Below are 15,194 nucleotides of genomic sequence, written 5' to 3' on the forward strand. Positions count from 1 at the left end.
CTCTCCTGACCTCAACCCTCTTGACTTTCATTTATGGAGGCATTTGGAAGCTCTTGTCTACGCAACCCCGGTACCAAATGTAGAGACTCTTCGTGCTCGTATTGTGGACGGCTGTGATACAATACGCCATTCTCCAGGGCTGCATCAGCGCATCACGGATTCCATGCGACGGAGGGTGGATGCATGTATCCTCGCTGGTACGTTCTGTTGCTGTGTGTTTCCATTCCATGGTTAATGTATTTTTCCTGTAATAAAATGTTTGAAGTCACGCTGGTACGTTCTGTTGCTGTGTGTTTCCATTCCATGGTTAATGTATTTTGAAGAGAAGTAATAAAATGAGCTCTAACATGAAAAGTAAGCGTTTCCGGACACATGTCCACATAACATATTTTCTTTCTTTGTGTGTGAGGAATGATTCCTGAAAGTTTGGCCGTACCTTTTTGTAACACCCTGTATATGTTTCTAGTGCCAACGGCCCTGGAAATACTATTAGAGTTTTGTCAGCCTACACGGCGCTCTGCTCAAATTTCTGTGACGCTGACACCAGATTGGTGAGACAGCTACTCCTCCGAGGTATTGGATATAGTTATGTCTTCGATCTGCAGCCAAAGATCTTGGCATTCGTAGCAGATGAGGTCCGTACATAGTTTGTCTTTACACTATGTTGGCGACTAATAAGATGCATAAAACTTCCTGGCAGATTAAAACTTTGTGCCGGACCGAGACTCGAACTCAGGAGTTCGAGTCTCGGTCCGGCGCATAGTTTTTATCTGCCAGGAAGTTTCATATCAACGCACACTCCGCTGAAGAGTGAAAGTCTCATTATGGAAGATGCACAAAGTTGAATGATTTGCAAGACTTTTCTAGCGGATGACTTTTAGTTTTAGATATACTATCTGAGCGTATGGCATGAAAGCTGTAGACCTAGACATCACGTCGTTATTCTCAACACATACCCGATTCACAGTTGGTCTATAGCACAACAAGTGCCTGAATTGGCTCTCGCTATACCCATTCTAGCGAAAGGTAACTTCAGGGAGGGCTAACTCAACTGTCAAACTTTCTGGATGTGGGTCGTTACTTGCCTGCTATACCTGTAAGTTATTTGAATGGTAGATACGCCTGGAAAAGCTCATGTTTCATATTAAAAGGACGCTGTTTGTCACTAATATTAAAAATACACATTTTCTGATATGACCACTGCAAGCAATTACGATGGGGGTAATTGTCGCCACTTTTTGCTGAACGTTGATTGATTTTGGGGGCTCCACGAAGCGGCAAGATATGGCATGTATCAATGTTGTTAGTGCCATGCGTAATGAAAATTGTACAAAAAATGTCATTGCATTTTCTATAGTCCTCATCTGACAGAGTAGTGTAAGCATAGTGATGTAAATATCGCTGCCCAGTTCTATGGATATGAAGAACTAGTATGACTACAGGATCGTATGTGGAAAGGTCCCAGTACTAGTCTCGCATATAAACGGTAACAATGCTCACACAGAACTAGGGACAGATAGCTAGCTGAAATGAGGTGTTATAAACATTTCAGGGAAAAAATGGAGAAGATTTCACATCAGTTTCCCGTTCGTGTATTAGTATTAGGTGCATGTTTCAAATTACCAACTATATACTGGGAGACTCAAGTATTAGGGCGTGTAACAGGGACAAGAAATCATCTGAAACTGTTCTAAATGTCTTGTCCAAAAATTATGTTGAGTAGAGAACCGATTCGTGATTGTGACTTACTAAATCGCCTGATCATCAATAGGTCCGAATTTTACACTGGCGTAGGTAGAACAGGGAATCAGTGAAAATAAGATACTTACAGCATCACTGAATACTGCTGTAAATAGCAATATAAAAGAAGGTAAGGAGTTGTTTCTGACAAAAACACATTACCTGAGTGGTCAACATGAAATATTCAACTCCAGGATCGAAGCAATGAGAACTTCAGTGCAAACTCAAACGTAGCCACAGACTCAAAGAAAAACAAAAAGTGAACGAAACAAAACCAGCATAAGGAAAAGCATGTGTGAAGCCTTAAATCAGTAAACGAATCCAAGGCATCTCTGCAGACTCTCTGTTACTGTAGTAGCGGTTCTGAGCACTATGGGACTTCTGAGGTCATCAGTCCCCTAGAACTTAGAAAAGAAATGGTTCAAATGGCTCTAGCCACTATGGGACTTAACTTCTGAGGTCATCAGTCCCCTAGAACTTAGAACTACTTAAACCTAACTAACCTAAGGACATCACACACATCCATGCCCGAGGCAGGATTCGAACCTGCAGCCGTAGCGGTCGCGCAGCTCCAGACTGTAGCGCGTAGAACCGCTCGGCCACTCCGGGCGGCGAACTGCAAGAGCACGGGGGGATGATCTCTTCTGAACAGCACGTTGCAAGCACCTCACATATGCTCAATAATCTTCGTTGATCCATTATGGATCGTGGGACGACGGCTGGCGTGAACTTCTTGATGCAATAATTTACCGACAGCCGTATGTATTGTAGAAATTTATTTTATTTTATGAACTTCATAAATTGAAATAAATTTCTACAATACATACAGCTGTCGGTAAATTATTGCATAAAAATGGCTCAATAATGTTCGTGTCTGGGGAGTTTGGTGACAAGCGGAAGCGTTTAAACTCAGTAGAGTGTAGCAATTGTGGACGTATCGGGTGTCGCATTGTCCTGCTGGAATTACCCAAGTCCGTTGGAATGCATAATGGACATAGATCGATGCAGACGTTTAAACATCTTACGTACGTGTCATCTGTCAGAGTCTTGTTTAGACGTATCGGGGGTTGATATCACTCCACCTGCACACGCCCCACACCATTACAAAGTCTCCACCAGTTTGAAAATTGCCCTTCTGACATGCAGGGTCCTATTCATGAGGTTGTCTCCATACCAGTACACCTCCATCTGCTAGATACAATTTGAAACGATATTCGTCCGACCAGGCAACATGTTTCGAGTCATCAACAGTCCAATGTCGGTGTTTAAGGGCCCAGGCGAGGCGTAACGCTTGTGTCGTGCAGTCATGTAGGGTACACGAGTGGGTCTTCGGCTCCGAAAGCCCATGTCGATGTAGTTTCGTTGAATGGTTCGCATGTTGACACTTGCGATGACCCAGCACTGAAATCAACAGCAATTTGCAGAAGGGCTGCACTTCTGTCACGTTGAACGATTGTCTGCAGTCGTCGTTGGTCCCGGTATTGCAGGATCCTTTTCCGCCTCAGCGAGGTCGAAGAGCTGATGTTTTACCGTATTCCTTATATCCAAGGAACACTCGTGAAATGGTCATGTGGGGAAAATTGTCAATTCATCGTTACCCCGGAGATGCTGTGTACCACCGCTCGTGCGCCGACTATGATACCACGTTCAAACTCACTTAAATCTTGATAACCTGCCAATATAGCAGCAGTAACCGATCTAAACACTGCGCTTGACACTTGTTGTCTTGAATAGGCGTTACTGACCCCAGCGCTGTATTCTGCCTGTTTACATATATCTATATTTGAATACTCATGCCTAGACCAGTTTCTTTGGTGCATCAGTGTAGTTCGGCACTGCCGCCTAATGGATAAAATAAGAGGATACGAAATACCAGACCAACTGCGTGACTGGATTGAAGAGTTTCTAGCAAACAAAACACAACTTGCCACTGTAAATAGAGAGAACTCTTCAGACTTGAAATTAACTTCATACGAATCTCAACTGCTACAGAACCATTACATAGTGGAAATCGTCTGAAATTCCATAAGGCCTTGTATACAGAGAAGTTGCGACGCTAGAAAATTGTAGCTAAATGCAGGATGACATGCAGAGAATCGACATTTGGTGCAGGAATTGGCAATTGACCCTCAACGTAAACAAATGTAACGTACTCGTATAAACAGCACAAACATTCATTATCGTATGGTTCTTCCATTTGACCGATGAAGTTTTCCATTTGAAAGATATGCGACCATTCACACTTCACACGTGATAATTCCACGGAAACATCTTGATCACTGAAAACTATATTTATGACCCGTTTTGAGTCATCAGCATCGGATAACTGTGGCAAAATTTAGATGAAAGAGAAATTAGAAAAGCAAACACATAATAATTTTAAGGCCAATATAACATTAGGAAAGGTAGCACATACGATGTATAAGTACTTACAATACACTTATGCAAGCTCATACAAGTGAGAAATACAATCTCGTGGGAAATTGCCTTTCGGCGTATTTTCAAAAGACGTTGTTTGGAGGCTTCGCATGCCATACTGGACTCGAGGATCGTATTATTCCAATTCGATGTCAGATGGCATTGTTGTCAAACATCGACACAAACCAAGACGTAACTTTTATAATACACAAAACAAAGTTAATATTCCTACTACTTTACATCTCTTTTTTTTTACAATAAGCATCATATCGTCGGTGAAAAAATAAATATAGAATACGTTATGAGTCAAAAACCTGTCATGAGGCACATACAAAGATCGTACAGCACGCTAGACAACTAGGCACAATGTCCACATACTTCATCGAGAGAGAAAGCAATACCCCCTTCCTTCTTTGTTTCCCTTTATGCTGCCCTTCAGCCTTCCGCAGTGGCCGCGTGGTTAGAGGCGCCTTGTCACTGATTGCGCGGCCCCTCCCGCCAGCGGTTCGAGTCTTCCCTGGGGCATGGGTGTGTCTGTTCTGCATAGCATAAGTTAGTTTGAATAGTATGTAACTCTAGGGACCGATGACCCCAGCAGTTAGGTCCCTTAGGAACACTCACACATTTTGAGCTGCTCTTCCTTCTTGTTCGCCGAGCGGTTCTAGGCGCTTCAGTCCGGAACCTCGCGAGTGCTACCGTCGCAGGTTCGAATTCTGCCTCGGTCATGGATGTGTGTGATGTCCTTAGATTAGTTAGGTTTAAGTAGTTCTAAGTTCTAGGGGACTGATGACCTCAGATGTTAATTCCCATAGTGCTCAGAGCCATTTGAACCTTCTTGTTCCTCGGTTCTCCACCCTCCCCAACCCAGGCCTACTTTCCTACACACCTCCGCTGTTCCTTCTCGCCCCTCCGAGTAATTCAGTAACTCAACATCTGTCTCCATCTGCCCTCTACCCTGCCGTTGGTGACACACGTCCTCCTCCCCATCCCCCTCCCCCAGCCAATCCTCCTTGTTCCTATCCATCCCAGGCCACCCTGACAGCGTTGTAAAATTACTGTTTTGTTTTTTACATGACCCACCTGCGGTCTCAGTAAATTGAATCTTGCTCGTTTTATAAGTCTGCAAGCTTTCGTTGCCATTGTAACTAAAGTTAAAATCTTCTGTGTTGTTAGGCCATGTCATATTTCCTTCTAAAATAATCGACGATTCGACTCCTCTGCTGCTTTGTTATATATCATAGCTATAAAAACAGGCGATTAAACGGTGACTGTTAAAAACTGAAACAAGGCGAAAAATTTGCGGAGAAAATATAAAAACAAAGATTAAAACACATAGTAAACAGACAGGCACAATTAAAAAACAAGGCAACAGTCTGGTTTCTCTTCGCAACAGTTAAAAACACACCTAGCGACAGTATGGTGGCTGTTCGCAACACTTATAAAAGGGGATGCACAACACTGAAGACTCACAGAAACCTGCACTATAGAGTACGAAGGCATATGGGAGGGGGGGGGGGGGGGGGAGGACCCAGGGGAGGAGAGAAGGACCCAGACAGATTAGGGGGAAAAAGGTGAGGCAGGAGAGGAAAAGCAAAAAAAGGTGAGCCGATGGAGGGAGAGGACATAGAAAAAAGGGGGCAGGAAGACATGACATGGAGTGGGGAAATTAGTGGATGGGAAAGAAAAAGGACTCGGGGGAGAGAAAGGAGTCAAATAGAGGGTAGGTGGGCAAAAAACAGGATGGAATGGTGGGAAAGGGAGCCCAGGAAAAGGACAGTGGGAGGGAGGGGAGGTGAGAATCAGAGTTGATAGGAGGGATAAATGGGGAGACAGAGGGCATCATCCGGGAAGGGGAGTTGACGGAAGCCACTTTGGGAAAGGAGATGAGGGGTGTAGAGTTGGAGGGTAGGGGAGTTGCTAAGACTGGTGTACGACATTTGTATGTGCCCCATGACAGGTTTTGACTCATAATGCATTCTATGCTTTACTTTTACATCACCAATATGGTACTTATTGTAAAAAAAAAAAGTGCAGATGTAGTGTGGTAGAAAAATTTACGTTGTTTTGTCTGTTATAAAAGCTATGTCTTGGCTTGTGTCGATCTTTGACATCAACGTCATCTGGCGCCAAGTAGATATAATACGGTCCTTGAGTCTACTGTCTTCAGTATGGCATACAAAGTCTCCAAATAACACCTTTTGCAAATACGCCAAATAGCAGTTGCACATGAGATTGTACGTTTTTCTCGCATTGCTCACTTGTTTGAGCTTTCTTAAGCGCATTGTAAGAACTAGTACATACTATGTACTTCTGTTCCTGATGTTACATTATAATTATTATGTATTAGCTTTTCTAATTTGTCCGTTGTTCCTATCGCGCTGAATTCATCACCACTTTCACCAGCACCATCTCCTTCCACTTACTCAGTATGGTTTGTGGCCCTCGTCGGCCAACGACCAGCTCCTTTACCTTACCAATGTTCTTTTCCTCCAACTTAACACCTGTCACTCCGCTATCTTTGATTCCCTTGTCCTCCAGAACGTCTATAACCGTGTCTGGTATCCTGGGTTCCACTGTAAACTCCAGATCTACGCTCTTCCTGTCAGTTGCGTCTGCCTCATTGCTTCCTTCCTTCCGTCGTCCCTTCTATGCCATTGTCTACTATACCAACTCCCATAATATCCATCCCACTGCCGGGGTGCCCAAGGCTCCATCCTTTCCCCTCTCCTCTCTCTCCTGTACACTGCAGATAATTCCTAACCTCCCCTGCCTGTTCATTCCCTCCAATTTGCTGATTACACCGTCTTCCTGGCCCTTTATCCTACCCTTCAATGGTCCTGTCATACCCTTCAAACCAACCTTGACCAGTTCATCACCTGGTGCAACCAGTGGCTCCTTTGCATCAACCCTTCGAAGACCCAGGCAATCATCATAGGTCATACCACCCGCTCCTTCCAGCTTCACGATTTTTCCTCACCATTTGTAGTCGTCCTATCCACCTCACTCCTACTCTGAAATACCTTTGCCTCACCCTCTACCATCATCTCACCTGGACTCCCCATCTCCTTACGATCCAACACAAAGCCCACAATAGACTCTGCCTTCTGAAACTCCTGCCTGGTTGGATATGGGGACTGCATCCTTCCACCATCTTTCACACCTACAAATCCTTGACCTATCCCATCCTTTGTTATGCCAACATCACCTGGATTTCTGCCCCACCCAGATACTATATGGCCCTCCAAATCCTTGAACGCCACACACTCTGCCTCACCTTCTGTATCTGACTCCCATCCTCCACGTGGGTCCTCAACAACCTCATCCCTTTCCCACATATTCCACTTTTCCACAAACACATCAGTGTCCTATTCATCATCCACAGGCTCGATCTCCCAGCCCCTAGCGTCTCCTATCCACTTATCCCCAGACCATTCCTGTGCCTTCACCATTGTGTCCCGCCCTCTCTCCACAATCTTCTTTCCCAATGTAACTTCCAGTGCCTACTGCTCAGGGATGATGAGCTTCACGAACTCTAAACTCGCCTTCCCCCTCTCCTTCCTCAGAGCTCTCTCTCCTTTCCTCTTCCCTTCCCTCATCCACCCTTCCCTCTGCCGCCCATCCCCTCCCATTGCACCCCTTCTGTGTCTCTGTGCTCCCTCCTGGCTTGCCTTCCCCTCTCCATCTTGCAGCCCACCCACCTCCTGCCCCTTGGTAATGCCCCCTCTCTCGCTGCCACTTCCTCTTCCCCCCTTTTTCCTCCTCCCTTGGCAGGTCCCTCCCAGCAGCTTTTATTCTTTGTCATGTGTGCTCGTCTCAAGCAGTGGTTTTAAAGTATCGTTGTTCTGCACAGTTTAATGCTGCTGCCAACCCTCCCTTGGCCTTATGGTGTAGGGAAATGAAATCACAATAAAAGAAAAAAAATTGTCTTTTGTTCCACTTCCTTCCCCTTCCCCTGAGCGGTTTTTTCCTCCCTCCTACACCCCTTCCCTTTCCAGTGCACTCCTTCTGTGTATCTGGACTCCCTCGTGACGTGCTTTCACTAACCATCTCCCAACTCACCCATCTCCTGCACCTTGGTGTGCCCCACGAGTCTCTTGCTTTTCCTCCTACTGTCTCCAGCCTCCCACCCCTTCTGCCCCCACCTGCTTTAAAAATCCTCCCCCTCTTTTCCCTCCTTGTAGGCCTCCCCTCACTTGGCAAGTCCCTCCAGGCAGTTTTTGTCGTGTGTGCTCCGTCTCGTGCAGTGGTTTTAAAGTGTCATCGTTTGGTGTGTTTTAATACTGTGGCCAACCTATAACTTGTGCATGCGACTTCAGTGTACTTTGTGTGCTCCACAAATCGCCAGCTGTGTTTTATATCTTTATGTGGACTTTTTTTAAATCTCTCCGTGTAAGTGCGTATTTTACCTCCACAGTCTCTTATGTCCTCCTCTTTATTGCCTTTTCATGTTATATTAAATATATCACTCGTGTGAAGAGCGGCGGATTGTGCTGCTGCCAGCCTTCCCATGCGCATATTGAGCAGAGGAATGAAATTAAAATAAATGAAAAAATGTCATTTGTGTAACTTTGCCACAGTTATCCGAGGATGATGATGTGTCATAAATAAAGTCTTTAGTGATCAATGCATTTCCATGGAATTACTATATTTTTTGATAATACAATTGCAAAAAAATCACCTGGAGCAGTTACGTCCATATGATATGCGGAGTTTGCATACAAATTGATTAAAAATGGAACGCCCACACAAAGCTAATTTGATGTAACGTAGATGGGAGACAGATTCATTGGAAGAATCCCCAACAAGTGTAGTCCACCTACAAAGGAGACAGGTTAAGTAATCCTCCTTCAATCGATACTTGAAAGTTGCTCCCAAGTGTGGGATCTATACCAGATAGGGTTGATACAGAACATAGAGAAGATAAAAAGAAAATTATCGTTTTTCATTAAGTGAGCGCGATAGTGTCGCAGAGATACTCATCCAACTCCAGTGCAGATCGTGTAGGAGAGGCGTTCTGCACCACAGTGTGTTTTACTGTTAAAATTCCGAGATCGTACGTTCCTAGAGGAGTCAACCAATTCCTCCTACGTACTCTAAAGAAAGAACCATGAGCATAAAATCAGAGAGATTCGAGCTCACATGTAAGCTTACCAACAAGCTATCTTCCTGTGAAGTGTTTGCGACTGGAAAAGGAAAGAAGGGAAGTGGCGCTGGTGCACAAAATACTTTCCGCGACACACCACAAGGTGGTTTCTGCAGTGTGGATGTACGAAGGGTTTTCAGTAAGTAATGTAACACATTTTTTTCTCGGTGTATTTACGGTGAAAAATTGCGGGTTTTGCTGTCGGGCATCGTGGAATATTCCAGCTTCAGTCAATAATATTATTCCTTTTCTATAGGTGGCAGCGCCTTCATAATGGCGTCTGTAACAGAGGTGCATCCCAAACAGAGAACTGCGATTGAGTTACATTTGTCAGAAAACCAGATCATCACAGATATTCATAGGTGCTTGCAGAATGTCCACAGAGAACTGGCAGTGGTCAAAAGCACGGTGAGTCGTTGAGCGAGGAATCTGTCTGCCATCATCGTTATTGTTATACTCCCAGGAAATTGAAGAAACGACTGCAGCGCGTTCGCCTTCCCAAAAATACAAACGAACTTCTCTTTCTGCATGACAGTGCAAGCTCTCACATAAATCTGTGCACACGAGAGGAGCCCACAAAACTTCATTGGACTGTTCTTCCTCATCCACCCTGCAGCCCGAATCTCCTTCCGACTTTCATCTATTTGGACCAATAAAGGATGATCTCCGTGGGAAGCATTACGTGAACGATGGGGAGGTTACTGGTGGAGCAAGACCCGTAGAGTTGTACCATGCAGGCATCCATGCCATCCCAGTAAGACCATCACATTGAACGGGGATTATGTTCAAAAATAGGGTTTTGTAGCCAGAAGCGTGGGGAATAATACGGTGTCCTGGATAATTTATTAAAACCAACCTTATTTCAGAAACGATGTATTGTACACATTAGTGAACACCCCTCGTAGATATAGTTCATTAGGGAACACTTTGTTCGCTCAGAGCAACAGTGGATGATACCGTGCGCTTTGTTGCCGGCAGGTCGCGCACCTCGTCGCGCCTCATGGAGCGATACGAGAAGCTGGCCAAGTTGGGCGAGGGCAGCTACGGTCTGGTCTTCAAGTGCCGCAACAGGGACACGGGTCAGCTGGTCGCCATCAAGAAGTTCGTCGAGTCCGAGGACGACCCGCTTATCCGCAAGATCGCGCTGCGTGAAGTTCGCATGCTCAAGGTGAGTTGTCCGCGGTAGGTTGTAGTAGCAGCTACCGTCTCTGGCTGTGTGCTTCGTGAATACTACATCGCGTAAAGAAAATTTGGAAGAGGGGGATGCTTTCTGTGTATAGGATGGAAAGAGCAACAAATTGATCCTTGCAGCTCTTCTATTTGAAACAGGAGCATTAAGTTTGTTTACTTGGAAGTGGTGATGTGGGGAGTGGAGGGGCGGGGGATAAATGGAGGAGGTGGGTCTTTCAACCGCTGAAATACTGTCATCTTGGAGTTTACGTTCGACTAGACGATTTGTCTTTGCCGTGATATAATGTTTGTTAATGTTGCCGTTGAAACATTGCGCAAAAGTATGTAGAGAATGAGTTCAAACTGAAATACAGCAAATAGCAACTGCGATATAACCACCACCAAGCCGATGTTTCATCCCAGGCACCAAAATAGCCGATTATGGCTTCCTTCATTTTCAACTTTATTAGGGAGGAGTACCAGGAAGAACTTTGTGTACTTCTCATCTGTGCGACAATAGTCACCTACACATAAAAATACATACTCCTCAAGCCACAGTATGGTGTATGTAACAGTACTGTAACAATAATATCCATTTCCACTCACAAGTAGAGCAAGGGAAAAACGACTTTTTATAGGCTCCCGTACGAGCCCTAATCTATCTCATTTTATTTTGGTGAAATATACACTGAGCGCCAAAGAAACTGGTGTAGGCATGCGTATTCATATACAGGGATATGTAAAGAGCCAGAATACGGCGCTGTGATCGGCAATGCCTATGTACAACAAGAGTCTGGCGCAGCTGTTAGATCGGCTGCTGCTGCTATAAAGGCAAATTATCAAGATTTAACATAAAATCTCCGACATCGCAGCGGCCGGAAAAAGTTCCTGCAATGACGGTACCAATGACGACTGCAGACAATCGTTCAACTTGACAGATATGCAACCCTTCGGCAAATTGCTGCTGATTTCAGTGATGGGTCATCACCAAGTGTCAACGTGCGAACCGTTCAACGGATCATCATCAATATGGGCTTGCGGAGCCGAAGGCCCACTTGTGTACCGTTGATGACTGCACGACAAAAAGCCTGGGCCTGTGAACACCGACATTGGACTGTTGATCACAAGAAACATGTTGTCTGGTCGGACGAGTTTCGTTTCAAATTGTTTTGAGCGGATGGACGTGTACGGGTATGGAGACAACCTTGCATGTCAGTAGGGCACTTTTGAAGCTGGTGGAGACTTTGTAACGGTGTGGGGCGTGTGGAAGTGGAGTGATATGGAACCCCTAATACGTCTAGACACGACTCTGACAGGTGTCACGTACGTAAGCACCCTGTCTGATCAGCTGCACCCATTCATGTCCATTATGCATTCCGACGGACTTGGAGGAAAGGGCAAGCTGAGTTTCGCACGAGGAATGCTTCCTAAAACGATGCTGATACGCGGGCATAAGAGTCTCGATCTTAAGAAAATTCATTATATTCGAACTGAGAATGTGTTCAATGATTCTGCAGCCAACCTATGTCAGGGATATTGCTCTGTGATTTTCTGGGTCCATTCCGTTTAACCTTCTTATATGCAAGAGTCACCAGCGCTTCATTCACGTCTCTTGGAATTTTGCGATGGGCCAGAGATAGGCGTTAAATGCAAGAGAAGTAATGGGCCAATGCCGTACTCTCTGTGAAACCGAATTCGGATACCCATGAGGAACTAGCGCCTCATTTGCTTTCAACTCGTTCATTTGTTTCTCCATGCCAGGGAAGCCTATTACTATCTCCCCCATACGGGAGTCTGCACGATGGTCAAACGACGGTATGTTTGTACAATTCTTAAATAAATTTCGTCTTTACTTTTGCTGTCTTCACCTGCAACACCAGACTCGCCAACGAGAGATTGGATAGAAGCTTTAATGTCAATTTACCGGCACTGGTTACATTTGGACTCATCATTCGATGTAGTGTGATTTATTTGGTGTCGACCTCTAGTTCGACGCTGGAAACACTACGATTGCGAGATAACCGGATAGTTACTTTATTGTTGACAGCTTTGTGCGACTTGGTTGTCAAATTTGTTTTTGTTAGTGTGGTGTTCAACAGCAACGCAGGCTGTGTAGTGGAAGTGGCTATGGGTTGTGAAGGCGTAATTCTAATATGGCAGTCCTCTAAGTTGTTGTGCTACCATTTATCAACAGACTAATGTCAAACAAGATCGTTAAAATATTAAGTGAAATGGTTTCATAAACAATTATTTAAAACAACACAATAATTATAAGATAACTGCCTCGTTCTCATTCTTAACCATAGTATCCTGAACACTAATATCAAAAAATGTGCACTGGGAGAAATAGCATTACCAATATTTTGCTAACAGTGCAACGTGTCTTATAAAGTCTCACAATTCATAATCGAGTTCTGGCTCAACCTACTAATACCCGTCAATCTGGGAATAACTCAACAAGTTGACACTACAATTCAAATCTAAGGGGCATGAGATAGTATCAGACTTACAATTTAAATTACGGAGAACAACACAATGTGCAATAAGTAACACACACACCTTAGCGCTGCCTTGAGCCAAATTACATTAATTTGGAACCTTCTTATTCACATACACCCACACGCACGCACACACACACACACACACACACACACACACACACACACAATAGCATCAGACGGTAAGCTTATAACAATCTCTTAGGTTAGCTGAACATCAATTTGGTAAGATGTCGTGATACCAAAGGAAAAACTTGGCATGTTAAGAAATTGTGGTATCGATAGCTTCGATGCCACAACCTAGGTGCGCTCTCGTAGGTTGGCACCACGAGAGCGAACGATCAACGCCGACCACAGCGCCTTCTAGCCCGACGCTGTGCAGCTCTACGAGCGCCGATCCGGATTCAACCCATTTGTTCACGAGCAGACGACCAACTAACATTGTTTCATTTTCATGGTGGGCGAGCCACTACAGATTTTGCCTGTGTTAGCTTTGATACATCCGGCTTCGCACCTACGTGCTCATCTGTATGCAAAGTAATAATATAATTTGTACATGTTCATACACCAGTAAAAGAGCTTTAACCTATATGCAGTACCGAAGTACTTCACCTTCTCCTGCTCCTACGCGCGTCCTTCACTCTCGGCCTATTTTGCAGAAGCAGTTCACAGGAACATATCCACGCGCCGCCTATCCAGGCGGGATACAAAAGAAATAATATTTTAATAGTATCAATACAAATCTACCCCAAGAACTGCCCACAAACACGACGCAACGACACAGTGCAAGCTAGGGAATGTCACTTTATTTATGTCAGTAAATAAGATGCACAATTTCAAAATCCAACTAGCACACAACTAATCAAAGTCATTGTGACACGCTCCTGAAGCCGTAACAAGTACCATATCGTTAACTGAACACTACAAGACCTGAGAACTTGCTTGAGCAAGTTGAGCCTGAGTACAGGGCACATAGCAATAGCTACAGTCATGTCTCTGCCCTCCACGCGCAGTCTTCGGTAATCACTCCAGAAAACACCTTGCGGCCCACTCTTTCTGGGTTTGGCATTGCTCTCTCGGGTCGACAGCCACCAAGTGCCACTCAGCTCCGCGGGCACACATCTCCAGTCTTGGCTTCACAGCTGCTCTTCAACAGACTAAAAGACAACCTTCTCGAAACCGCACAACGCCAAATGGCTCGTACCCGAGCGCTCGATGCCATTAGGCTCCATCTCTAAACTGAGTGAAAGTGATGAAGAAGTACATGATCCGCTGAACGGAATGAACAGTCTAATGAGTACAGAGTATGGATTAAGAGTAAATCGAAGAAAGACGAAGGAAATGAGAAGTAATAGAAATGATTACAGCGAGAAACTTAACATCAGGATTGATGGCCACGAAGTAGTTGAAGGAATTCTGCTACCTAGGTAGCAAAATATCCAATGATGGACGGAGCAAGGAATATATGAAAAGCAGACTAGCCCTGGCAAAAATGGCATTCCTGGCCAAGAGACCAAGAGAAGTCTAATAGTATCAAACATAGGCCTTCATTTGAGGAAAAAATTTCTGAGAATGTATATTTGGACCACTGCATTGTATGGTAGTGAAACGTGGACTGTCGGAGAACCAGGAAAGAAGAGAGTCGAAGCATTTGAGGCGTAGTGCTACAGACGAATGTTGAAAATGATGTGGACTGATAGGTAAGGATTGAGGAGAATCTGCGCAGAATGGGAGAGGAAAGAAATATTTGGAAATTACTGACAAGGAGGAAGGACAGGATGATAGAACATCTATTAACACATCGAGGTATAACTTCCATAGTACTAGAGGAAACTGTAGAGGGCAAAAACTATAGGGGAAGGCAGAGATTGGAATACAGCCAATAAATAATTGAGGACATAGATTGCAAGTGCTACTTTGAGCTGAAGAGGTTAGCACAGGAGAGGAATTCGTGGCGGGCCGCGTCCACCCAGTCAGAAGACTGACCCCCCCCCCCCCCCAAAAAAAAAAAGAAAATCTTTGTTCTGTCCGCCAGCAGCAGCCAATCTCCTTTCAAGATACTGGCTTCAAGGCCTGATGAATCCGCTGCTCAACACAAGACTCTGGAAACAGCTCCTCAGGAAGCCAGGGGAACAAAGTATGCGCTTATACCCTCCATGCGATGGCTGCTGCTTTTGCTGTGTCATACGCCACTGGCGCCCATCATATACCTCTGTGCTGGCTCT

General features: G+C 44.8%; 1 protein-coding gene across 1 annotated transcript in view; it reads left to right on the top strand.

Moving 5' to 3' along the window:
- LOC126462780 (cyclin-dependent kinase-like 1) overlaps nt 1-15,194 on the top strand; it is a 275,437-nt gene that overhangs the window by 114,811 nt on the left and 145,432 nt on the right. The window contains exon 5 of the mRNA XM_050096102.1: nt 10,280-10,469. Coding sequence (XP_049952059.1) covers nt 10,280-10,469 — 190 coding nt within the window. The remainder of the gene's footprint in view (nt 1-10,279; nt 10,470-15,194) is intronic.

Source organism: Schistocerca serialis, chromosome 1 (assembly GCF_023864345.2).
Source record: "Schistocerca serialis cubense isolate TAMUIC-IGC-003099 chromosome 1, iqSchSeri2.2, whole genome shotgun sequence".
Classification (NCBI taxonomy): Eukaryota; Metazoa; Arthropoda; class Insecta; order Orthoptera; family Acrididae; genus Schistocerca; species Schistocerca serialis.